Source organism: Hemiscyllium ocellatum, chromosome 31 (assembly GCF_020745735.1).
Source record: "Hemiscyllium ocellatum isolate sHemOce1 chromosome 31, sHemOce1.pat.X.cur, whole genome shotgun sequence".
Taxonomy (NCBI): domain Eukaryota; kingdom Metazoa; phylum Chordata; class Chondrichthyes; order Orectolobiformes; family Hemiscylliidae; genus Hemiscyllium; species Hemiscyllium ocellatum.
In genome coordinates this window covers 46,951,348-46,976,640 of record NC_083431.1, presented here as the reverse complement: position 1 = coordinate 46,976,640, position 25,293 = coordinate 46,951,348, and the positions used below count along the sequence as shown (strand labels likewise).

At 43.0% G+C, this 25,293-nt stretch overlaps 1 protein-coding gene across 2 annotated transcripts in view; it reads left to right on the top strand.

Annotated features, from left to right (window-relative positions):
* ap2b1 (adaptor related protein complex 2 subunit beta 1) overlaps positions 1–25,293 on the top strand; it is a 313,188-nt gene that overhangs the window by 52,385 nt on the left and 235,510 nt on the right. For both annotated transcript variants that reach the window (XM_060848300.1, XM_060848299.1), the window contains exons 6-8: positions 8,186–8,376; positions 9,525–9,746; positions 16,768–16,888. In XM_060848300.1, coding sequence (XP_060704283.1) covers positions 8,186–8,376; positions 9,525–9,746; positions 16,768–16,888 — 534 coding nt within the window. The remainder of the gene's footprint in view (positions 1–8,185; positions 8,377–9,524; positions 9,747–16,767; positions 16,889–25,293) is intronic.

Sequence of the window (25,293 nt, the reverse complement as noted above, 5' to 3'; positions counted from 1 at the left end):
CTGTTTGAGTATTTTAGGAGTCGTAAATGGTGCCAAATCTTGTACAGTCATTAGCGACTATCTCGACTTTAAGCTGAAGATGGAAGGAAGGCCATTATAAATTAACTGAATATAGTTGGGCATTGACCACTACTCTGAGGAACTCCTGTAGTCTTGGAGTTCAGATTTCTGACCTCCAACAACCACAACCATCTTCCTCTGTGCCAGGTCTGACTCCCAACAGCAGGGGGTCTTCCTCCAGATACCCATTTACTTCAGTTTTACTGGGGCTCCTTGATTCCACATTTGGTCAAATGTGGCCTTAATTTCAAGGGCAGTCCCTTGCATCGCCCCTCTGAAGTTCATTTCTTTTACTGCCTATCTTAGAATCAAGTCTGTAATGAGGTCAGAAACTGCGTGGCCCTGGCGAAACTCAAACTGACCATCACCTTATTGCTTGCTACTGTTTGATAGCAATGTTGAAGACACCTTCCATGTTTCTGATGATTGAGAATAAAATGATGGGATGGATTTATTCTGCTTTTGCGCACAGATGTATTTGTGCTATTGTCCTCATTGTTGGGTAAATGCTTGACTTGTGGCTGTGTTGGAACTGCTTGGTTAGGGGCTTGGCAGGTTTCGATAACAAGTCTTCAGTATTATTCCAAAAATATTGTCAGGGCCCATAGGTTTTACAGTATCCAGTGCTGACAGCCATTTCTTGATGTCGTGTTGAATTAATCCATTTGGTTGAAAACTGGTGGCTGTGATGCTGGGGACCACTGGAGTGAATCATCCAGTTGACACTTCTGGCTGAAGATTGTTGTGAATTCTTTAGCCTTGTCTTTTGCCCTGATGTGCTGGCCTCCCCCTCGTTGAGGATGGCGATATTTGTGGAACTACCTCCTCGAGTGAGTAATTTAATTGTCCACCACCTTTCATGACAGGATGTAGCAGAGCTTAGATCTGATCAGTTGGTTGTGGGATTGCTCAGCTCTGTCTGTCACTTGTTGCTTATGTTGTTTGGCGTGCAAGTAGTCCTGCTTTGTAACTTCACCAGGTTGATATATCATTTTTCACTATGTCTGGTGCTGTTCCTGGCATGCCCTCTTGTATGGTTTGTTGAGCCAGGGTTTATCTTGTGGCTTGGTGATGATAGTAGAGTAGGGGATATGTTGGCGCATGAGGTTGCAGATATCCTTCATATCTAAATACAGCATTAATCTTTTGAGGAAAAAGAAGCACTAGAATAGGCAATCCCTCCCTGCCTTCTCTTCCGCCCTTCTCCCCCCCCGCCCCAAAAAAAAGAAACCAAAATAATGATTGTGCCACTGCTAGAAATAGATGTGTGTAATCTGAGACATAGGGTGCTTTCACTCGCAATGTAGGTGCTGGGTAAAGCGATTCCCGTTTTGCAAAAGTGTCTTCTTTCAAATACTTGCTGGTGCATCTCATGTCCCTGTATGTCCAGTGTTTTAGGTTGCAAATTGAGTTGATGCATTGATGCAAAATAGAAATTGCTGGATTTATAATAATCTTGAAAGGAATAATTTGATTAGGGATAGTCAACACAGTTTTGTGAAGGGTAGATTGTGCCTCACAAACCTTATTGAGTTCTTTGAGAAGGTGACCAAACAGATGGATGAGGGAAATGTGGTTAATGTGGTGTATATGGATTTTAGTAAAGGGTTTGATAAGGTTCCCAACGTTAGGCTATTGCAGAAAACGCAGACATGGGATGGAGAGTAATTTAGCGGTTTGGGTCAGTTCAGTTAGTAGTGGTGTACCATAAGGATCTGTTTTGGTGTAACAGCTATTTGTGATTTTTATAAATGACCTAGATGAGGGCGTAGAAAAATGGGTTCATAAATTTGCAGATGACACTAGAGTTGTGGACAGTGGAGAAGGATGTTGCAGGTTATAGAGGGACACAGATAAGCTGCAGAGCTGGGCTGTGAGATGGCAAATGGAGTTTAATGCAGAAAAGTATGAGGTGATTCACTTAGAGTCATAGAGATGTACAGCATGGAAACAGACCATTCGGTCCAACTCGACCATGCCGACCTGATATCCCAACCCAATCTAGTCCCATCTGCCAGCACCCGGCCCATATCCCTCCAAACCCTTCCTATTCATATACCCATCCAGATGACTTTTCAATATTGCAATTGTGCCAGCCTCTGGCAGCTCATTCCATGCATGTACCACCCTCTGAGTGAAAATGTTGCCCCTCAGGCCTCTTCTATATCTTTCCTCCTCACCCTAAACCTATGCCCTCTCGATCTGAACTCCCCCAGCCCAGGGAAAAGACTTTGTCTAATTATCCTATCCATACCCCTCATAATTTTATAAACCTCTATAAGGTCATCCCTCAGCCTCCGATGCTCCAGGGAAAGCAGCCTAGCCTATTCAAACTCCCTATAGCTCAAATCTTCCAACCCTGGCAACATCCTTGTAAATCTTTTCTGAACCCTTTCAAGTTTCACAACATCTTTCCGATAGGAAGCAGAGCAGAATCACACGGATGTTCTGTACGACCACAACATGACCTCCCAACTCCTGTACTCAATACTCTGACCAATAAAGGAAAGCATACCAAACATCATCTTCACTATCCTATCTACCTGCGACTCCAATTTCAAGGAGCTATGAACCTGCACTCCAAGGTCTCTATGTTCAGCAACACTCCCTAGGACCTTACCATGAAGTGTATACCTCCTGCTAAGATTTGCTTTCCCAAAATGCAGCACCTCTCATTTATCTGAATTAAACTCCATCTGCCAATTCTCAGCCCATTGGCCCATCTGATCAAGATCTCTTTGTAATCTGAGGGAACCTCCTTCGCTGTCAACTACATCTCCAATTTTGGTGCCATCAGCAAATTTACTAACAATACCTCTTATGCTCACATCCAAATCATTTATATAAATGATGAAATGTAGTTTTGAAGGAGTAACAGGAATAGAGAATACTGGGGTAATGGTAAGATTTTTGGTAGTGCGGATGAGCAGAGAGATGTGTCCATGTACTTAGATCCCTGAAGGTTGCGAGCCAGGTAGATCAGATTGTTAAAAAGATGTACATTGCGTTAGCTTTTATTGGTAGAGGGATTGAATTTCGGAGCCACGAGGTAATGTTGCAGCTGTACAAAACTCTAGTGCAGCTGCACTTGGGAGTATTGCTCAAAGCTTGTGAGAAGATTTGTAGCTCGGGTGCTCATTGTTGTGGTTCTGTTCGCCGAGCTGGGAGTTTTTGTTGCAAACGTTTCGTCCCCTTTCTTGGTGACATCCTCAGTGCTTGGGAGCCTCCCGTGAAGCGCTTCTGTGCTGATTCCTCCGGCATTTATAGTGGCTTGTCTCTGCCGCTTCCGGTTGTCAGTTGCTGTCCGCTGCAGTGGCCGGTATATAGGGTCTAGGTCGATGTGTTTGTTGATAGAATCTGTAGATGAGTGCCATGCCTCTAGGAATTCCCTGGCTGTTCTCTGTATTGCTGCATTATTGGAAGGATGTGGAAGCCTTGGAAATGGAGAAAAGGAGATTTACTATTATGTTGCCCGGTCTGCAGAGAAGGGCTTCTGAGGAAAGTCAGATGGACCCAAGGTTGTTTTTGTTAGAGAGAAGAAGGTTTGAGAGGTGACTTAAGAGACATAGAAGATAATCAGAGGATTAGATAGGGTGGACAGTGAGAGCCTTTTTGCTTGGATGGTGATGGCTTGCACAAGGGGATATAGCTTTAAACTGAGGGGTGATAGATATTAGACAGATGTCAGGGCATGGAACACCCTGTCTGCAACTTTAAGGGCATTTAAATGGTCATTGGATAAACATATGCATGATAATGGAACAGTGTAGGTTAGATGGGCTTCAGATTGGTTTCACAGGTGGGTGCAACATCGAGGGCCAAAGGGCCTGTAATGTGCTGTGTTCAGTGTTCCCTCCCCCATCCCTGTCCGCTTTCTGCAAAGACCATTCCCTTCGCCAATCTTTGGTTCTCACCAGTCTCCCTACCAACACCTCCCCACCCCAACCCCCATGGACCTTCCCCTGCAACCATAAAAGTTGCAAAACCACCCCGCCCCAAACAGTCCTTCCAGGTGAGGCAGAGGTTCCCCTGCCTCTCCTCTAACCTTGTTTACTGTATCTGCTGCTCCTGATGTGGTCTTCTCTACACTGGGGAGACCAAATGTAAATTCGGGGCATGTTTTGCTGAGCATCTCAGCCAGACTGACAGAGCTGACCTGACCTCCCAGTCACTGCCCATTTTAATTCCCTTTCCCATTCCCTCTCCGACATAACTGTCCACAGTCTCCTCCGTTGTCACAGTGAATCAGACCACAAATTGGAGGAACAATCTCATCTTCCACCTAGGCAGCCTTCAGCCCAGAGGACCCAACATTGAGTTCTCCAATTTTAAATAACCTCCCTTCCCAGCCACTCCTCCTTCCCTTCCATTCCTTTCATTGGCCCTTCCTTCCGGCCACCAACCAGCTTCATTCCTCTCATTGGCCAACCAGGTCGTACCCTCTCCCTGTTTTCACCTATCCTCATCACGTCACCCTGATCCTGCCTCCCCCTTCATCTGCAGCTCCCCCCACATCTACCCCTAGTCCTGAGGAAGGGTTGCACCCAAAATGTTGACTTTACCTCCTGATGCTGCCTGGCTTGCTGTGTTCTTCCAGCCTCCAGGTGTCTTTTACGGCCTGATAGCAATTTTTGTCAGATATTGCGCAACTGTAGTTTGCCTTGGAACGTTTTACTATGTTTTCGAAACCCCCAGACCTGATGGATGGAAATTCTTCCATTTGCAAGACACAACTGGAAAGCAGCCTCAGAATTTTGAGGTTAGAGAAGATGATTTGGTGCACTCGCCTAGATGCTGAACAAACTGATTTTGGAAAGGCACAGTCTGCCACAGTACCACACACAAAGTTGTCCTTTTCCAGCGGGGGTTTGAGGTGGTCCCTTTTCGATGTCTTATTTGTCGGGCTGGCATTGGCCGTGGAACTTGTGATGTCACATCACAAGTGAATTTCTGCCCACAGCTGATATTGCCATCGATCATCAGCTGGAGTTTCTGCATGGCAGGATGAACGGTGAAGGCCTTTCTCTCTCTCTGACAGTATCCTTTTATCAGAGCTTTGAGTATTCTGTATACAGCTGCCTCACCGTTAAGCATATCTTTGGGAAGGTGGCCATCTTAAGACCTGTCCACCTGCCAAAACCAGTGAAGCTGCTTATTCATTAGCATCAATATACAGGGCACGTTTGTCCCAGAACAGACTGCTTCGTGGTTGACTTTGTCGTTCCATGCGATATGAGATGGAGGTGAATGAGCCTTTTTCCTTGGTTGGTGTAGGTTGTCCAGGCTTTGCTGCCACTTAACGGTATACTGAAGATGCAGATGTTGTCGATAGACATTCTGGTTCTATGGATTAGTTTTTCTCCATTTTGTTTGTTTAACCACAGGTCCACCTGCCTTTCCAACACATGTGCTGAGCTCCGAGACAAATGGTCACCAAAGATTGAGGGAGCAGAATTAGTTGTCTGCTCCCAGCAATGTACTGAAGAGTCTGATCACAACATTTTTTTTATATTTCTTTAAACTGATGGTGATAGAGAACATTGGAGGATTTCAACTTGCTTAGTTGAAGATTCTCCCAAATGATTGTGTGTTGAAGTAGACTCTTTCCATGGTGGTAGGGAAACTGTTGGTCAGGAGGGCAAAAGGAATGTACAGTCCAGACCATGAGGGAGATGCATCCCCTATCACACTAAAAAGGTACAAGAATAGATTAGAGGCTGGGAATTCTATGGTAACTCCTTTCCTGATGCCCCGGAGTCTACCACTATCTACAAAGCACAAGACTAGAGTATGATGGAATTACTTACCACTTGTTTGGATGAGCACAGCTCCAACACTAAAGAAGTTTGATACTATCCAGGACAAAGCAGCTTTTTTGATCAGCACCCTATCCACCATCTAGAAGGATGGAGGACAATTAATGCACAGGAACATCATCACTTACCCACTGAGCCTGTCACCCTCCTGTCTTCGAACTATATTGCTGCTCGTTCACTCACTGGATCAAAATGCTTGGAGCTCCCTTCCAAACAGTACGGCTGTGCCTACACCACATTAACTGCAGAGGTGGCTCTTCACTACCTTCTCAAGTATAATGAGGGATGTGTAACAAATGCCAGTAATATGCATATCTCAAGAATGAATTTTGACAAAGTGAAATGAAAAGCTCAAGAAGGAATGACTTTTCCAGTCTAGGCTTTGAAGTGTACCTGAAGTTTAAAAGCAAATGATTACTATAGCAGTTTGCTGCCAGAAGATGGTATTGGCATGCTTTGTACATTGTGTCTCCGGCTGGTAATATATCTATGGTGATGGCTGTGCAAGGGCATTGGATTTAGAGAGATGCATAGTTCTGTCAAATATTTGTTCCTTTATGTTTTTGCTTCACTGAATAGATCTTTTAAAAATGCCTGCTTTAATTTGTGATTTGAGGTGCTGTATTCCTTTCAGTATTATTTCAGGTGCTTTTGCCTTCTATGTCAATACTACTCTGCATATTTTAGCCAACGATAGTTAGATTCTGCATAGGTATCTGTGCTTCAGAAATCGGTGACTTTTAACTGTTATTAGGAAAGAATTTCATTCCATTATAATTAATCTGTTGTGTGCCTGTGATCTGGCAGTACTGACTTTGAAAAAGTGGATCATTGACTAAATTGAAATTAACTATGCCTGTATGTTTGCCATCCAAGACAGCAATTGTCTTGCTGTTTGAAATGAAATGAAATGAAATGGACTGGCAATGTTTATTGGTCTGTTTGTTTATGATCCTAATGAGTCTGAGTTGTTTGGTACATTCAGTGCTCATTATTGAGAGGAAACAAGGTGGACAGAATTCAGCTTTATCTTCTAGGAAACCGAATCCTGCAATGAATTGTTTCAGAAAATGATTGTACTGCTGTGGGCACTATTTGAAGGTGGTCTGGCCAATGTTTATCATCATTCAACATTGCAAGAATACAGAATATTTAGTTATTGTCATAAAGCTGGATCCCTCATAAGCCCTTCCTTATGCCCGAAATGTTGAATCTCCTGCTCCTTGGATGCTGCCTGACCTGCTGCGATTTTCCAGCAACACATTTTCAGCTCGGATCTCCAGCATCTGCAGTCCTCACTTTTTCCCTCTAAAAGCAGTCTGAATTGGCTGCCGTGTTTCCCACGTTAGGTGTGTGACGGAATTTGAAAGTACTGTGTTAGCGATAATTCACATTGTGGTGTCCTGATGTGATAAGTACCAAAGAAAACTATGTTTCCTCATGGGAGTGACGTTGTAGAACAGCTGGGTCCAGTGTCAGGCATGTCTGATTTTAGTTCTATTTGAGATGTAGACTTTAGTGGTAAATCGTAATTTTTCTGATGTAAATAAAATCAAAAAGCATGTACATTGAATCCAGTGGGTTTGATACCTTGGGTATTGCTGATACTGTTAGAAACTGAGAAAATAGGGCCAGAAGCAGGCCATTCAGCCCTTTGAGCCTGCTCTGTTATTGTACATCATCATGACCGATCATCCAACTCTATGCTGTATTCCCCTTCCCTTTGATCCCTTAGACCTAATAACTATATCTAAATCTGCCTGGGAAATACTCATGCTTTGGCCTCAACAGCTTTCAGTAACAGAGGATTCCATGGGCTCAGACACTCTGGGGGAAGAAATCTCTCCCCACCTCAGTCCGAAGTGGCTTACCTGGCATCTTTTAATGTTGCTGAATAAAGATCAGGACAATTGGCCTATTACACTTTGCCGTCAGATGGGAAATTTGGACTCTGGCCAAGAATTATCTTTAAGCAAGGCCTCTGTGACCAAGGGGGCTGGGTCTAACTGATCTATGTGTGAGAAAGAAATATACTTTCTTACAAGGCTTTCATGTGGGCTGTGTGAATGGCCGAAGAGAGAAATATGCATCTTACTGACCCTTCTCTGCATGGGTTTTGGAGAGGTAACGGTATTTCCTTACATTTGGAGGGATAGAATTTCTCTGGGGTGGGTTGCTGGGGAGCAAGACCTATTCAGTCAACCCATTCGACAACCAAGTAATTGAATTTAAAGACCAATGTTTTTATTTAATTTGTAAATTTATTCTCATGGTGAAAATATTTCTCCTTTTGCTGTCTCTTCTCGTAGGTGGTTGCGAATGCTGTGGCAGCACTGTCTGAGATTAGTGAATCCCACCCCAACAGTAACCTGCTCGACCTCAATCCTCAGAACATCAACAAACTCATCACTGCTCTCAATGAATGTACCGAGTGGGGTCAGATCTTCATACTTGACTGCCTTTCAAATTACAACCCCAAGGATGAACGTGAGGCACAGGGGTGAGCTCCTAACTTAGATGCTGGCTAGTGAAATTCCAGTAATAACCTCTAATAGCCTTTGTTACTGGTCAGTGGCAGAAGGATGGATGCATGGGCGTGGGGAGAATGTTTTATATAGCTGCATTGAGCAAACACATTCATTGAACTTCTGAAAATTGTGACTTAACATCTTTTGATTATATCTTCTCACTCTGCCTTACCCTCTGGCGACACTTCACTTGATATCATTTTATTTGGCAAGGCCAGTGGCCTTTAAGGATTGGTAGTGGAGCAGATGGTCTGGTGTTTGCAACTCAGTACCTCAGTTGCACATCACTGAGTCACTGTTGCTGTCACCCTATTTCTGCATCATTGCTTTTACTATGTATGCAGAGATGGTTATTCCCGCTCAGCATAGTACTGAGTGTTCGTCATCATTTGGCCCCTTGACGTTTCCCACGTTGATTTAAGTGGTTGATTTCTCGAAGAATCAATAATGTTTGCAGTGTTGTATTAGGATTTCACTCAGTCTTCCATTTGATGTTAAGTGTGCATGTGCTTGTGCCGAATTCTACAAGTGATTTATTTTGAGTGGTAAAGTGCAGGTTAGTTAATAATTTTTCAAAAGTTGGTCTTGAATCGCGATTTGGAAAGGACCTTTGAGATTGCTGTTGGGCTTTAATAGTGATTTGTGCAATGTAATAAAGAAGCATGCATTCTCTCTATAATATGATTAAGATCTCTCTTTGAGAGTTGGTCATAATGCAGACGCTTCATCGGCTTCACTTGAAGGAAAAGTAAGTCCGTGGGAGGAAATACCTAACCAAACATTTGCAGCAATGCAGACCATCAACTTAGCTTTCCTTCCCTTCCATTGGCATTTCCAACTCAGAGGAGTTGCTTGTCTGCCTGCGAGACGTATCGATTTAAATGGAAAGAAGGAGTTAATAACTTCAGTGTGGTCTCTGGGCCGATTCAGAGCTGACACTGCTGTCTGCTGATTACACACACAACTTTGCTAGTAGTCTTTTTTGTTTTGGCTTGGTTAGCTCCAAATTGACTCCCAAATGAGTCCAAGTTAGTTACCAAGTATTAACTTCAAGTTGCAGTTATTTGAAGTAAAACTTTCTGCAAGTTTAAAAGTTCTTTTATTTTCTTTTCCTTTCTAGTATCTGTGAACGTGTGACCCCACGACTTTCTCACGCAAACTCTGCGGTTGTGCTTTCGGCTGTCAAAGTGCTGATGAAGTTTATTGAGCTTCTGCCTAAGGATTCTGAATATTACAACACCATTCTGAAGAAGTTGGCTCCACCTCTTGTCACCCTTCTGTCTGGGGAGCCAGAGGTTCAATATGTCGCCTTGAGAAATATTAATCTTATTGTACAGAAAAGGTGAGTCTAGAGTTGGTATGTGTGTGTGGGCAATAGATTTATTTCTAGACTCCTGCTTACCTGTCTTTGTGCTTTCTGATCACAACAGATTCCACTTGCTTTCCAGTACTACCAAAAGGTTGAATCCTCACTTTTCCCATTCTTTTGGGGTTTCCAGGCACACCAGTGGACCTTGCTATAGTTAGCCCAAACCATTCTAATCCTTTGTTTTGCTAATTGCCATAACTCCTCTGCCTTCCTTTTACCATCCTTTTAACAACATCAGCTCTCTGTACCATCTAAAACAAACCCTGCAGTGTTCCTGAACAAAGAGCATTAAGTGTGTGGGAAGTAATTCATTAATAGCTTAATATTTTGAGGTTTTATTGCCGTAAAGGGGGACAGCTCCACATTGTGGAGCTAATAGTGGTCTGGACATAGTCAAAAGCTCAAGTGCTTATCCAACACTGTGTATGCTTTCATTTGTTTTTAAAATTTACACATGGGGTGTGGGCACCGCTGGCTGGGTCAGCATTTATTGTCTGCCCCTAGTTGCCCTGGAGAAAGTGGTGGTGAGCTGCCTCTTGAGCTGCAGCCCACGTGTCTTAGGTTGACCTAAAATGCCGGATTCTGGAGTAGAGTGGTGCTGGAAAAGCACAGCAGTTCGGGCAGCATCCGGGTTTGCAGCATCTGCAGTCGTTGTTTTTACCTAAAATGCCGGGAGGAAGGAAATTCCAGTGGCAGTGAAAAAATAACTATTTATTTCCAAATTGCGATTGTGAGTGGCTTGGAGAGGAACTTAACTGTTGGCATTGCCACCTACCTGCTGCCCTCTTCAAGATGGAAGTTGTCATGGGTTAGAGGGTGTTGTCTAAGGATCTTCAGGAATTTCTGCAGCAAATTGCTGGTGTTACTGAGTGTCAGTGGTGGAAGGAGTGGATGCTTGAGGATGTGGTACCAGTCAAGTAGGCTGCTTGGTCCTGGATGATGTCCAGCTTCTTGAGTGTTATAGGAGCTGCACCCCTCCAGGCAAAAGAGGACGATTCCATCATGCTCCTGACTTAGGCCTTGTAGATGATGGACTGACTTTGGGGAGTCAGGAGGCAAGTTACTCAGTGCAGTATTCCTGTACACCAGTGTTTGTAGATCTCACTCTTAATTAGAGATATGAAGAAATATCAGATTCTGACCAACTCTCAGCCTAGAATCTGACAACCAATTCTAATCTCCAGATTTTCCCAACAGCAGGAGCACTACCTTCTCCACCTTTTCTGGTAGAGATTGGCTGTGTTGGCACAGGATTCAAATCTGAGTCATAGAAACTAAGAGCAGGGGTAGGCCATTCAACTACTTGTGCCTGCTCTGCCAGTCAATGTTTGTTAAGTGTGTACAAGACAATTTTCTGATTCAGTATATGGATGTACCTGCTAGAGAAGGTGCAAAGCTTGACCTACTCTTGGGAAATAAGGCAGGGCAGGTGACTGAGATGTCAGTGGGGGAGCACTTAGGGGCCAGCGACCATAATTCTATTCGTTTGAAAAGAGTGATGGAAAAGGATAGACCAGGTCTAAAAGTTGAAGTTCTAAATTGGAGAAAGGCCAAGGTATTAGGCAAGAACTTTCAAAAGCTGATTGGAGGCAGATGTTCGCAGGTAAAGGGACAGCTGGAAAATGGGAAGCCTTCAGAAATGAGATAACAAGAATCCAGAGAAAGTATATTCCTGTCAGGGTGAAAGGGAAGGCTGGGAGCAATAGGGAATGCTGGATGACTAAAGAAATTGAGGGTTTGGTTAAGAAAAAGAAGGAAGCATATGTCAGGTACAGACAGGATAGATCAAGTGAATCCTTAGAAGAGTATAAAGGCAGAAAGAGTATACTTAAGAGGGAAATCAGAAGGGCAAAGCGGGGACATGAGATAGCTTTGGCAAATAGACTTAAGGAGAATCCAAAGGGTTTTACAAATACATTAAGGACAAAAGTGTAACTAGGGAGAGAATAGGGCCCCTCAAAGATCAGCAAGGTGGCATTTGTGTGGAGCTACAGAAAATGAGGGAGATACTAAATGAATATTTTGCATCAGTATTTACTGTGGAAAAGGATATGGAAGATATAGACTGTAGGGAAATAGATGGTGACATCTCGAAAAATGTCCACATTACAAAGGAGGAAGTGCTGGATATCTTGAAACGGATAAATCCCCAGGACCTGATCAGGTGTACCCTAGAACTCTGTGAGAAGATAGAGAAGTGATTGCTGGGCCTCTTACTGAGATATTTGTATCATCGATAGTCACAGGTGAGGTGCCGGAAGACTGGAGGTTGGCTAAAGTGGCGCCGCTGTTTGAGAAAGGCAGTAAGGACAAGCCAGGGAACTATAGACCGGTGAGCCTGACCTCGGTGGTGGGCAAGTTGTTGGAGGGAATCCTGAGGGACGAATGTAAATGTATTTGGGAAGGCAAGGACTGATTTGGGATAGTCAACATGGCTTTGTGCGTGGGAAATCATGTCTCACAAACTTGATTGAGTTTTTTGAAGAAGTAACAGAGAAGATTGATGAGGGCAGAGCAGTAGATGTGATCTATATGGACTTCAGTAAGGCAAGGTTTCCCATGGGAGACTGATTAGCAAGGTTAGGTCTCGTGGAATACAGGGAGAATTAGCCATTTGGATACAGAACTGGATCAAAGGTAGAAGACAGAGGGTGGTGGTGGAGAGTTGTTTTTCAGACTGGAGGCTTGTGAACAGTGGAGTGCCACAGGGATTGGTGCTGGTTTCACTACCTTTCGTCATTTATATAAATGATTTGGATGTGGGCATAAGAGGTATAGTTAGTAAGTTTGAAGATGACACCAAAATTGGAGATGTAGTGGACAGCGAAGGAAGTTACCTTAGATTATAAAGAGATCCTGATCAGATGGGCCAATGGGCTGAGAATTGGCAGATGGAATTTAATTCAGATAAATGTGAGGTGCTGCATTTTGGGAAAGCAAATCTTAGCAGGACTTATACATTTAATGGTAAGGTCCCAGGGAGTGTTGTTGAACAAAGAGACCTTGGAGCGCAGGTTCATTGTTCCTTGAAAGTGGAGTCGGAGGTAGATAGGATAGGCAAGAAGGCGTTTGGTATGCTTTTCTTTATTGGTCAGAGGATTGAGTACAGGAGTTGGGAGGTCATGTTGCGGCTGTACTGGACATCGGTTAAGCCACTTTTGCAATATTGTGTGCAATTCTGGTCTCCTTCCTATTGGAAAGATGTTGTGAGACTTGAAAGGGTTCAGAAGAGATTTACAAGGATGTTGCCAGGGTTGGAGGATTTGAGCTATAGGGAGAAGCTGAACAGGCTGAGGCTGTTTTCCCTAGAGGTTTATAAAATCGTGAGGGGCATGGATAGGATAAGTAGACAAAGTCTCTACCCTGGGATCGGGGAGGGCATAGGTTTATGCTGAGAGGGGAAAGATATAAAAGAGACCTAAATGGCAACATTTTCACACAGAAGGTGGGATGTGTAAGGAATGAGCTGCCAGAGGAAGTGGTGGAGGCTAGTACCATTGCATGGGTATATAGATAGGAAGGGTTTGGAGGGATATGGGCTGGGTGCTGGCAGGTGGGACTAGATTCGGTTGAGATACCTGGTCGGCATGGACGAGTTGGACTGAAGGGTCTGTTTCTGTGCTGTACATCTCTAGGACTCTATGGTCCTTGCAGAACCCGATCAGTCACTGCCTACCATTCAGAAAATGACCAGTTTATTCTTACTCTTTGTTTCCTGTCTGCTAACCAGTTTTCTATCCGTCTCGCACTACCCCCAATCCCATACAGTTTACTATTACACATTAATCTGTTATGTGGAACTTTGTCGAAAATCTTCTGAAAGTCCAAATGAACACGTCCAATGGCTGCCCCATAAAACTCAAAGTTACATCCTCAAAGAATTCCAGGAGCTTTGTGAAGCATGATTTCCCGTTTGTAAATACATGCTAACTGTGTCTGATTCTACCACTATTTTGTAAGTGCTCTGTTATAAAATCCTTGATAATGGATTATAGCCTCTTCCCCACTATCAATGTCAGACTCACTGAACTATGATTCTTTTTCTCATTCACCTTTTAAATATTGGGGTTACATTATATATCCTCCAATCCGTAGGGACTGTTCTAGAGTGTAAAGACTCTTAGAAGATGGAACTCAGCTCATCCACTATTTCTAGGGCCACTTTATTAAATAATCTTAGATGTAAATTGTCAGGCTTGGGGATTTATCTGCCTTCAATCCCACCAATATCTCCCACACCATTTCTTTACTAATACAGAATTACTTCAGTTCCTCCCTCTCGCCAACCCCTGTGCTCACCATCATTTCTGGTATGTTGTGTGTTTTCTCCTTTGTGAAGACAGAAGCCAAGTATGATTTTAGTTCATCAGCTACTTTTTTTGTTTTTCATTATGAACTCCCCTTGTTTCTGACTGTCGGAGAACTGCATTAGTTTTCACTCTTTTTCTCCTTATATAGCTATACAAACCTTTGCAGTCAGTTCTTGTGTTGCCTGCAAGCTTACTGTCAGACTTTGTTTTCCTCCTCTTGGTCCAGCTTTGCTGACTTCTAAACTATTCCCAATCCTCAGGTCTATTGTTCGTTCTTGCTAACTTTGATAGATTTTATTTCAACGTAATATCTCTAATTTCCCTCATAAGCCATGGTTTGGCCACTGTTTTCTTTTTTTTACTTGTGCCAGACAGGAATAAACAATTTTTGCAGTTCACCCGTTCACTCTTAAAGTGTTTGCCATAGCCTATCCACTGTCATTCCTTTCAGTAACATTTCCCAATTCATCGTAGTCAGTTCGCACCTCGTATCACTGTCGTTTCTCTTCAACTGCAGTGCAACCTCGGTTATCCGAATATCAATTATACAATTTTTGGATTATCTGAACAAGATCTCAAGGTCCCAGTGCTTGGGTAAACAGTGTTATCCAAACATTTGATTATCTGAGCATTTGATTGTCCGAACAAAATTCTCCCCACCCGTGTCGTTCAGATAATCAAGGTTACCATGTACATTACTCTTCATTGTGATGAAGAATGCTATCATACCCTATCTAGCCATTATGTTTAGCTCTACAAAGTGCAGACACACTGATCTATTAGCTGGTGGTAGCCAGACACAAGGTTGGAGCTGCTGTTTCTTTGTTGCTTTCAAGGTTTGGCAGAGTTGCTTCAGAGTCACTTCTCATTCCATACCCTTCGCATACTGTCTAAATAGTGCATTGCTCTACCATTTAAAATGTACATGGTAAAGCATAGTTTTAAGAATATTTAATAATCACATTTATTATAAGGTGATAAGTGGGCCGTTAATGTGGCTGCACCAATTCTGAAGAGCTGTCCCAACTGAAGCATGACTGTTATTCTCACGTTGATATATATATTTCTGCTACTTCTCAGTTCTCAATGTTTTTCCCCATCTCATTTTTATTCCATACACGCTTTTGCCATTCTTACTGTGGGAACTGAGCTGAATACTTAAAGTACACTGAGCTGTCAGGCAATTATAAACAGACTGTCTGAATCATTCTGGTGCCAGAAGTAGCAGCATACTCTAAAACTAACTTCTCCATTTCATTTTTCCTTTATCACTGTTGTAAATGATTGAAGGACCCTGATAACACAGGCCCTTGGGGAGTCATGAACAAATAATATGAATTTTTAGAGATAATTAATGCCAAGGCCTTGTTAAGAATTTGAAGAGTTTGAGTAGAACTTTTCTCATTTTGTTCTTTTTTGCAGTTTGCATTTATCGAACAATGCGCAGAATTCCTTTTTGTTCTAAACTATCCCATGGGATCTTTCTCTCCACCCAAGAAGGCAGGCAATATCTAAGTTTAACATCATAACTGAAAGCCAGCACCTCTGAGAGTGTTGCACTCCTTCAGTACTGTACCACATTGTCAGCTCTTAGACCACACACAGGTCTTGGGGATGGGATATGTTTGCCACCTTCCAGCTCAGGTGAACCATTCCTGATAGACCATTTTCTGCAATTATTAATGTGTTGAGGGTTACCATCAACCTGGCCCAAGCTGAATTAGCCAAGTAAATACTGGGACTACAGGATTAGGACACAGGCTAGAAATTCAGTGAGGCGCCCTCTTACTTCCCCAAAGCCTGTTCACCATCTTCAAGAGACAAGTCAGGAGCATGATGGTACAATCTCCACTTCCCTGGAAGGATGCAGCTCCAACAGTGAATGAACTTTGGGAGCTGGAGTAGGCCATTCAGCCCCTCTCGCAAGTCCCACCATTGAATAAGATTATGGTTTATCTGATTGTATCCTCAAATCCACCTTTCTACTTGCCTCCAATTTAACCTTTCGCCCCCTTGCTTAACAAGAATCTACTCATCTCTGTCATATTTTTGAGAAGAGAGTTCCAAAGACGCTCAACTCTTTCAGAGAAAACATTTCGCATAATCTCTGCTTTTAAATGGATGACCCCAGTTATTTGTTAAATCGATGACCCCCTATTCTGGATTATACCAAAAGAGGAAACATCTGCCCTTTTGGTTGTAATAATGTCACCTCCTACTCTTGTAAACTTGAGCAGATACCAGTGTAGAATGTGCAACCTTTCCTCGTAAGACAGCTGCCCAAGGGATGAGCAATAAATGTTGGCCCACCAGTGAAGTTCACATCCCAATAGCAAATGAAAAAAATAAATATTTGCCAACTCCTTCCTGTGGCAGAGATATCCTTGATAATTCAACCCATCCAAATTTCATATTCTTTATTGAGGGAATTATGGGCAGCTGATTATTTTAATTTTTAAGACTGGGAACACTGTTATAACTAATCAAACTAATCGGTAAAGATAGTAAAGACCCATGAAAGGTTATTTTTCTCCTGTTTCTTGATGTTACCAGAAGACATCATATATATATAAATTAGGGAAATGTAATGATCAGTGAGGATAATAAGGCAACTTTGTTGGGGCAGACATGGAAAGATTCAAAAGGCAAAATTTTGTAACAAAGCCACATGTGTTAATTTTCAGGCCTGAAATTCTGAAGCAGGAGATAAAGGTATTCTTTGTGAAGTACAATGATCCAATCTATGTGAAACTGGAGAAACTGGACATCATGATCCGCCTGGCCTCTCAGGCGAACATAGCCCAGGTTGGTGTATGTTTTTTTGACTGATCAAGCCCAAAGCAATGTGAAAACACATGACTGCTGTCATTATGAAGCTGAGGGAAAGGCTTTCAGGTTGAAAACTGTGATGGGTGTCTCATAATGGAGAACCATAGATGAACATTTCGTGTACATAAGTGTATTTAAGTCTAGTGTAAGCATGGGAAACCATTTAGCTAGTTATGCCAGTTGGTTACATTATAAGTATCCAGTTAATTTTGATAGAATGGGAGTAATTTCTTCAATTACGTTGATAAGTGACCAGGCCGCTAATTCCTCCTTGACCTGGCTAAGGTCTGCAGTGTTTGAAATTTTTTTAAACCATCCTGTTCTACCAGTGCTCCTCCAAGGCCAAGCTGAAAGGGGCTTGCATTGTTTGACCTTTCCCAAGGCAGCTTTGCATCTCCCACAATGGGTTTAGTTGACAGAGTTAACTTGAGATTTCCCCCAAAGAGCTATCCTCCTTGACTGTTGCATCTCTGTGGTAATGTTACTAATAGAGAAAGAGCTGCATTCAACTGTATGTTCATGTTGCTGACACTGTTTTTCTTTATCACGCGACTACAACTACTCACCAGTTCAATTAATTAAGTCACATCTTGGTAGCAGTTGAATCTTGGGAAGATTGGGGGCCAAAATTTCTGCTTAGGCAACTTGGGTGGATAAAGCACGTGACCACTCCTGTTCAGTGCAACCTTATGCAAAACTGTGGTTCTAACTGTGCACTGATCCATTTGACAACTGTGAAGGTGGCTCTTAAAATAAAGAATAGAGAAAAAGCATAAAAATACTGGCACTGATTAACATGGTGATCCACCCACTTGATTCACCTCTCACCCTCTCTCACCTTGAACCTCCACAAGTTGCAAAGCCTCCTGTTTCAGATTTGTGAAATGTCATTGCAAACCACACATTTTGAAGAGTCATTGCTGTTAGAACATGACCATTTCTCTTGAATGTTCTTCATGCATTTGTGTGGCTGAAGTGTGGAGAGTGCAATATATTTGTTCAGACACTTTGCAAGTCCAGGCTTGTTGGAGATGTCAGTTAACTTCTATAAATTCCTGAAATCAATATTATATTGTAACTCTGTACCACCGGCGGAATAAACATCAAGGACAAGGACAAGCGGCAAGGACAGACCACTATAAATACCGGAAGAAACATCAAAGAAGCGCTTTGCAGGAGGCTCCAAAGCACTGATGATGTCGCCTAGCCAGGGGACGAAACGTTCGCAACAAAAACTTCCAGCTCGGCGAACAGAACCACAACAATGAGCACCCGAGCTACAAATCTTCGCACAAACCTTAAACATTAACCTGTCAGCTGTTGTTTAACTTTTTCTGATAATATTTGTTGCCTATAACGTAGTAAATAGATTTGCTTCGAAGAGATTTATGGTTGCGAATTACAATGTGATACACTGTGAGAGAATGGGGAGGGGAAGTTGGTTAGCTCAGTTGGTTGGATGGCTGGTTTGCAATGCAGAGTGAAGACAGTGGGTGCCGGTTCAGTTCCAGCTCTGGCTGAGGTTACCATGAAAGTCTCATCTTCTCAACTCACTATCTCTCTCTCTCTCTCTCTCTCCCCCCATTGCGTCGTTCTCTGTCTCTGTGTGTGTGTCTCTCTGACTCTGTCTGTTTCTCTGTCTCTCTTCTCTCTGTCCCCTGTAATAAGAGAGCAGTCCAATTGTTCTCTGGGACTATGGTGACTTCAGTGCACCAGGATAAAGATGAACTAAGTAATATTGACTGTATAGTGCTGCTTGATACTCATTAAAATGATTGAAGAGATCAGGTCGGCACATTTATCTGCTGTAAAGTATGTGCTAGTAATTACCACAGGAACAAATTATTTTGCAATTGGTAATCTCAGCTCACAAATGCCATCCTCCCACTTCCTCCAAACTAAAGGAGTTACCATGGGCACCCGCATGGACCCCAGCTATGCCTGTCTGTTCGTAGGATATGTGGAACAGTCCATCTTCCGCAACTACACTGGTACCACCCCCACCTTTTCCTCCGCTACATCGATGACTGTATCGGCGCTGCCTTGTGCTCCCACGAGGAGGATGAACAGTTCATCCACTTTACCAACACCTTCCGCCCTGACCTCAAATTCACCTGGACCGTCTCAGATTCCTCCCTCCCCTTCCTAGACCTTTCCATTTCTATCTCGGGCGACCGAATCAAAACAGACATCTACTATAAACCCACACCTACCTAGACTACACCTCCTCCCACCCTGCCCCCTGTAAAAACGCCATCCCATATTCCCAATTCCTTTGTCTCCGCCGCATCTGCTCCCAGGAGGACCAGTTCCAATACCGTACAGCCCAGATGGCCTCCTTCTTCAAGGACCGCAGATTCCCCCCAAACGTGATCGACGATGCCCTCCACCGCATCTCCTCCACTTCCCGCTCCTCCGCCCTTGAGACCCGCACCTCCAACCGCCACCAGGACAGAACCCCACTGGTTCTCACCTACCACCCCACCAACCTCCATATACAGCGTATCATCCGCCGTCATTTCCGCCACCTCCAAACGGGCCCCACCACCAGGGATATATTTCCCTCCCCTCCCCTATCAGCGTTCCGAAAAGACCACTCCCTCCGTGACTCCCTCGTCAGGTCCATACCCCCCACCAACCCAACCTCCACTCCCGGCACCTTCCCCTGCAACTGCAAGAAATGCAAAACTGGGACGCCCAGACCAACCAACCCAACCACCCTGTGGCTCAACACTTCAACTCCCCCTCCCACTCCACCAAGGACATGCAGGTCCTTGGACTCCTCCATCGCCAGACCATAACAACACGACGGCTGGAGGAAGAGCGCCTCATCTTCTGCCTAGGAATCCTCCAACCACAAGGGATGAACTCAGATTTCTCCAGTTTCCTCATTTCCCCTCCCCCCACCTTGTCTCAGTCAAATTCCTCGAACTCAGCACCGCCCTCCTAACCTGCAGTCTTCTTCCTGACATCTCCGGCCTATCACCCTCACCTTGACCTCTTTCCACCTATCACATCTCCAATGCCCCTCCCCCAAGTCCCTCCTCCCTACCTTTTATCTTAGCCTGCTGGACACACTTTCCTCATTCCTGAAGAAGGGCTTATGCCCGAAACGTCGAATTTCCTGTTCCTTGGATGCTGCCTGACCTGCTGCGCTTTTCCAGCAACACATTTTCAGCTCTGATCTCCAGCATCTGCAGACCTCACTTTTTCCTCACAAATGCCATCCCTCACAAACTGTTTTAAAATGGGATATCGTTTGCAATCTCCCCTGTCCAGTGTGGAGTTGTGTGGCTGTAAGTCTAGAAAAATGTGGAGAGCTAGATAGTAACAAAGAGGTAGAAATCCTTGTTTTTATGTTGCTATTTATTTAAAAAAAACACCTTGCATTACTAAGTAAGGCATATTCTGCAGAACTGCAGGTGCTGCCTCCTCTGAGTCCTGTTCACTTATCACTCCTTTGCTCATTGACTTACATTGCCACCTGGTCTTCCACATCTCAATTTTAAAATTCCCATCCTTTTGTTCAGTGCCCTAAATCACCTCATCCTCCCTGTATGTGTAACCTCATTCAGCCTACAACCTTCTTCCAACTCTACCTTTCTGGATATCATTGTCATTTGCAGTTGGCACCTGTGCCTTTAGCTGTTTGTCCCCGAACTCTAATTCTTTCCCAAAACCTCCCTCTATATCAAGCCTTCTATTTTAAAATGTTGTCTATAATTGCTTTATGACCAAGCATTTAGTTACCTGTCCTACTTCAGCTTCTTTAGGTGTGTCAGTTCTTTATGAAGAGCAGGCTTGATAGAGGTATTCAAACTCGAGAGGGGTCTCCACAGACTAGAAAGAGCGCAATTATTTCCACTGTTGGAAAAATAAAGACCAACAGAGGACAGATCTAAGATAATTGGCAAAAGAAACGATGTCGACATGAGGATAGCCTTTTCTTATGGTGAATGGTTAAGATCTGGAACGCACATTGCCTGAGTGTATGTGGAAAGTGAAGTGAATCAGAGCAGTTGAAAGGAAATGAGATCATTATCTGGAAAGGGGCAAAATATGGGGCTAGGATAGAAGGCAGGAGAGTGACTAAGTGAATTGCTCCCTCAGAGGATCAGCATGGAAACAATGTGTCGAATGGCCTCTGCTTTGTAATCTAAGTAACAATTCTGTTGTTCATTTCATAAATGTATGAATTGTTGATGAAGCTAATGTCAATCAACTTGGAATATTTTACTAAGTTCAGGGTACAGTGGGCATGCCAGTTATTGCTGAGTTGATTTCATACTATGTTCCCCGAATTATTTTCCAAGTTACTATACTTGAACACTTGAGATAAGCATGAATATACTGAGCGGGGTAGATGAAGTGAGATATCTTGGCATGCAAGTGCACTGGGTTCCCAGAAGTAGCAGTACAGGTAGATAATATTGGAAAGAAGGAATATGGCCATCGTTGACAGAGGTGTAGAATACAAAAGTAGGCATACAATGATGTAACTGTATAAGATAGCGGTGAGGGCACACCTGGAGTATTGTGTGCTGTTCTGGTCACTACATTTGCAGGAAGGACATAATTACTCTGGAGAGGGTGTAGAGGAGATTTCCAACAATGGTGCCAGAGCTAGAGGATTATAGCTATGAGGAGAGATTGTAGAGATTGAGCTTGTTTTCCTTGGAATATAGAGGTGAGGGTGATGGGGGAACATGACTGAGCTATACAAAATTGTAAGGGCTAGAGGTGGAGATATCCCTTGATAGAGAGCTCAAAACCCAAAAATCATAGATTCAAGGGAAATGACAGAAGGATTAGATGGTATGTGAGGAAGAACATTTCTTTGCAGAGGGTGGTGGGTGTCTGGAACTTGCTGCCTGAGTTGGTGGTGAAGGTTCAGACCCTAAACTCTTTTGAAAAGTTCCTGAATCTGCACCGTAAGTGCTATAAACTGCAGAGCTATGGAGCGTATGCAGGAAGATGGGATTAGAAAGGACATCAGGGTGTTTTTGGGTCAGGATGGATAAAATAAATTGAAGCGTGCCCACATTCTTATCCCCCCCCCTCCCCACAAAACCGTGTTCTATAGCATTGCTATGGTTCTATGGAAAGTTAATGTGATGCCAGGAATAATAACAATCTCTGTAATATTCAATATATCAGTAAAATTTGCATTTTCTAGATCAGCATATAATACATCTTATAAATAGCAGAAATCTGTTTTTGAAGCAGATGTGTTATCTATACTCATGAAGTTTCAGCCAAGCTCTCCATATCCCCCTGACTTTCCTAGATGTGTACATTCATAGCTATGTAATCAGATAAGTTGTTGTTGCCGCCTCATTTCATTTACAGTAGTTGCTGGTGTTTGCAAAACAGTCTCTGCAGCCTAGGGTAAGGAGCCTGAACAAAGGACCATGATCACAACCTCTACAGCTTAACTTTACAATCTGCTGGTTAACCCTGCATTAACTGACCCAGTTACTTTTGCCAGAGCCAAGATAATGCATGCACATTCTGGGCCCACGTGGCAGTCACTGCCTGCAGTGCTTTCCAAGATTGAAGGGAGCCATAGGTCCATAGTCTTCCCCTTTGCAATTTGGTGGCATTGATCTTATGGTTCCAAGGCTGTCCAGCCAACGTTTTACCTATCCACAGTTGCTACTCAGTGCACCCACAACTTGGGATCAGCTGTGCAAGTGGTGATTAAGGAGGTGATCTCTGCAGAGTTAGTTTAAAATCTCACAACACCAGGTTATAGTCCAACAGGTTTATTTGAAAGTACTAGCTTTCAGAGCACTGCTCCTTCATTAGGTAGCAACCTGGCAAAGAAGCAGCGCTCTGAAAGCTAGTACTTCCAAATAAATCCATTGGACTCGAACTTGATGTTGTGCGATTTTTAACTTTGTTCACCCCAGTCCCACACTGGCTCCTCCTCCTCATTTGCAGAGTTAGTTCATGCTGTAAAGAGCATGACCACTGGGCACTTGTGGCACAGGGGTCATGTCCTTCCATCATCTCTGACAGGTTGATCAGAAAATATAGGAAAAAAAGCAACAAGACTGATTGTTGCAGTTAACTTTTTTTATTTATTCATAGGATGGGGGCATCGCTGGCTTGGCCAGCATTTATTGCCCATCCCAGAGGGCTGTTAAGAGTCAATCACATTTCTGCAGGTCTGGAATCACATGTAAGCCAGACCACGTAAAGTTGGCAGTTTCCTTCCCTAATGGACATTTATGGAACACATAGGTTTTTCCAACAATAGTCATGGTCATCATTAGACACTTAATTTCAGATTTCCATCTGCTGTGGTGGAATTTGAACGCAGGTCTATAGAACATTACCTGGTTCTCTGGATTAACAGTCCAGTGATAATACCACTCGGCCATCGCCTCGCCTATTCCTAGTGCTTGTCCGTGAGGTAGTAGTGTCATTGTGGATGTTAAGTGATCGATATGGTAGAATAACCTGTTGGTTGCATCAAGTCCTGGCTGATACCTGAAACTTAATCCAACATGAATCAATACCTCCAAGATGAAAGGTTGGGAAAACATGCAAAGTAGAAGCATTTAACATTTTTGTTTAGAAAGAAAATGCTTTCGTAAAATAGGCTGTACTAAAATTGATAGATGTAAAATTCTGCAGGCTTTCTGCAATTTTAGGCTGAATTACCGTAATTCAGTCATCCATAATTGGGAGAAGTGTGAAAGGAATGGAAGTCAGCACAGAACTCCTGTAGTGTAAGCTGAAGCCACAGAAGTGATTCTTTGAATAAAAAGAGAAAACAAATCATCTGTTCCTGTATTTTCAATGAAGCATTCTTCACTTGGAATAACATATTGAAGCATGGCATAAAGCTAGAGAAAAGGGCAATAATCCTGTTTTTTTTAATGCTTTTTGTACTGCTTGCTTATAAAAATAACTCGGTGATTCTTCTCACTCATAAAACCTTATGAAGCGCTTATTAGCCCATGGTGTCATTTTCTAGTGATAATTTCAACTGAACAGTCTAATTCATCTCCTATGCGCTAGATTCATAGAAACATAGAAAATAGGAGTAGGCCATTCAGCACAGGAGTATGATCATGGCTGATCATTTACCACAATACCCTGTTCCTGCTTTCTCCTTATAACCTTTGGTCCCTTTAGATCTAAGAACTGTATCTTAACTCCTCAAAAACATTCAGTGCTTTGGTTTCAACCACTGCCTGTGGCAGAGACTTCCACAGCCGCTTTATTCTCTGGATGAAAAATTCTCCTCATCTCAGTCCCAAATGGCCTTGCCTGTCACCCCTAATTGAAGACTCTCCAATCATCATGAAAATCCTTCCAGCATTTATGCGATCTAGTCAAGATTGTGCAAGATCCTCCCCATCAGTGTTTCAATTACTCTAGGAATAATTCAGAAATACAAGATTACAGAATCTCCTGAATAAAAAGAGAACATGCAAACTTACTTTTTAGATCCACATTAAAAATAAACTCCAGTTCTTTTAAAAATAGCAATTCTGTTGATGGCTGAGCTGTAAATTACCAGAAGGCCTCATCTTTGTTCCTTGGATTCTGATGAGCAACGATGGCGATGCATTTGGACAGATGTATCAGTGTGAAGGAGGTTGAATACTGCACTTGTAGGATGAGAGTGTTGGATGTATTATGTCTGTGGGCCTGTTCAAGTATCATTATCAGTGTTATTGCTCTACTGAGCCCATCAATGCTTTAGATTCACCCTTGTAGTAAAAACAAGAGATGCAAAATTAAACTTGTGAAAATTTATCAGGCAGGGAAGCAAATAAAACAAATAACTGAAAATTTGAAATGATCGTCATATCCACATTTCTCCATCATTGAAGATGATTTGATCTGCTTCCATCTGTCTGCTCTCTTGCCTGTTTTGTCCAACCGATGGCATAGGAAGCAGGAATCTTTACTGTTTTCCTTGATGTTGAGCTGATGAATGTTGAGACACTCCCGTCCCTGGTCTGCTTACATTCTTCAGACAGTAGGTTCTGTTTTATATCTTCTTGGGCTGTATGGACTCAATTATTTACTTGATTATCTTGCTAGTTGAAGAAACTCACCTCACCTAGGACCTCTGATAATTCAAACCATCATCAAGAACTGCAATTTGTTATTTATCTTTATACAAGGATTGTAACATTAGAGACTCATGTTTATTTAATTATCCCATATTTGACTATACAGAAAACTTTATATGGCTGTAGAGCCACCAGCTATCATGCATCGGGTTTTTGGTGTGTGTTCTTGATCTGCAAGGGTTAAAATCAACTCCTGAACCACATCTTTGGAGCATTGGAATGTTATTCTGATGCACTGTGATACAAGAACCATTTTACAGGCAAGTGCGAATATTTGCTTGACTG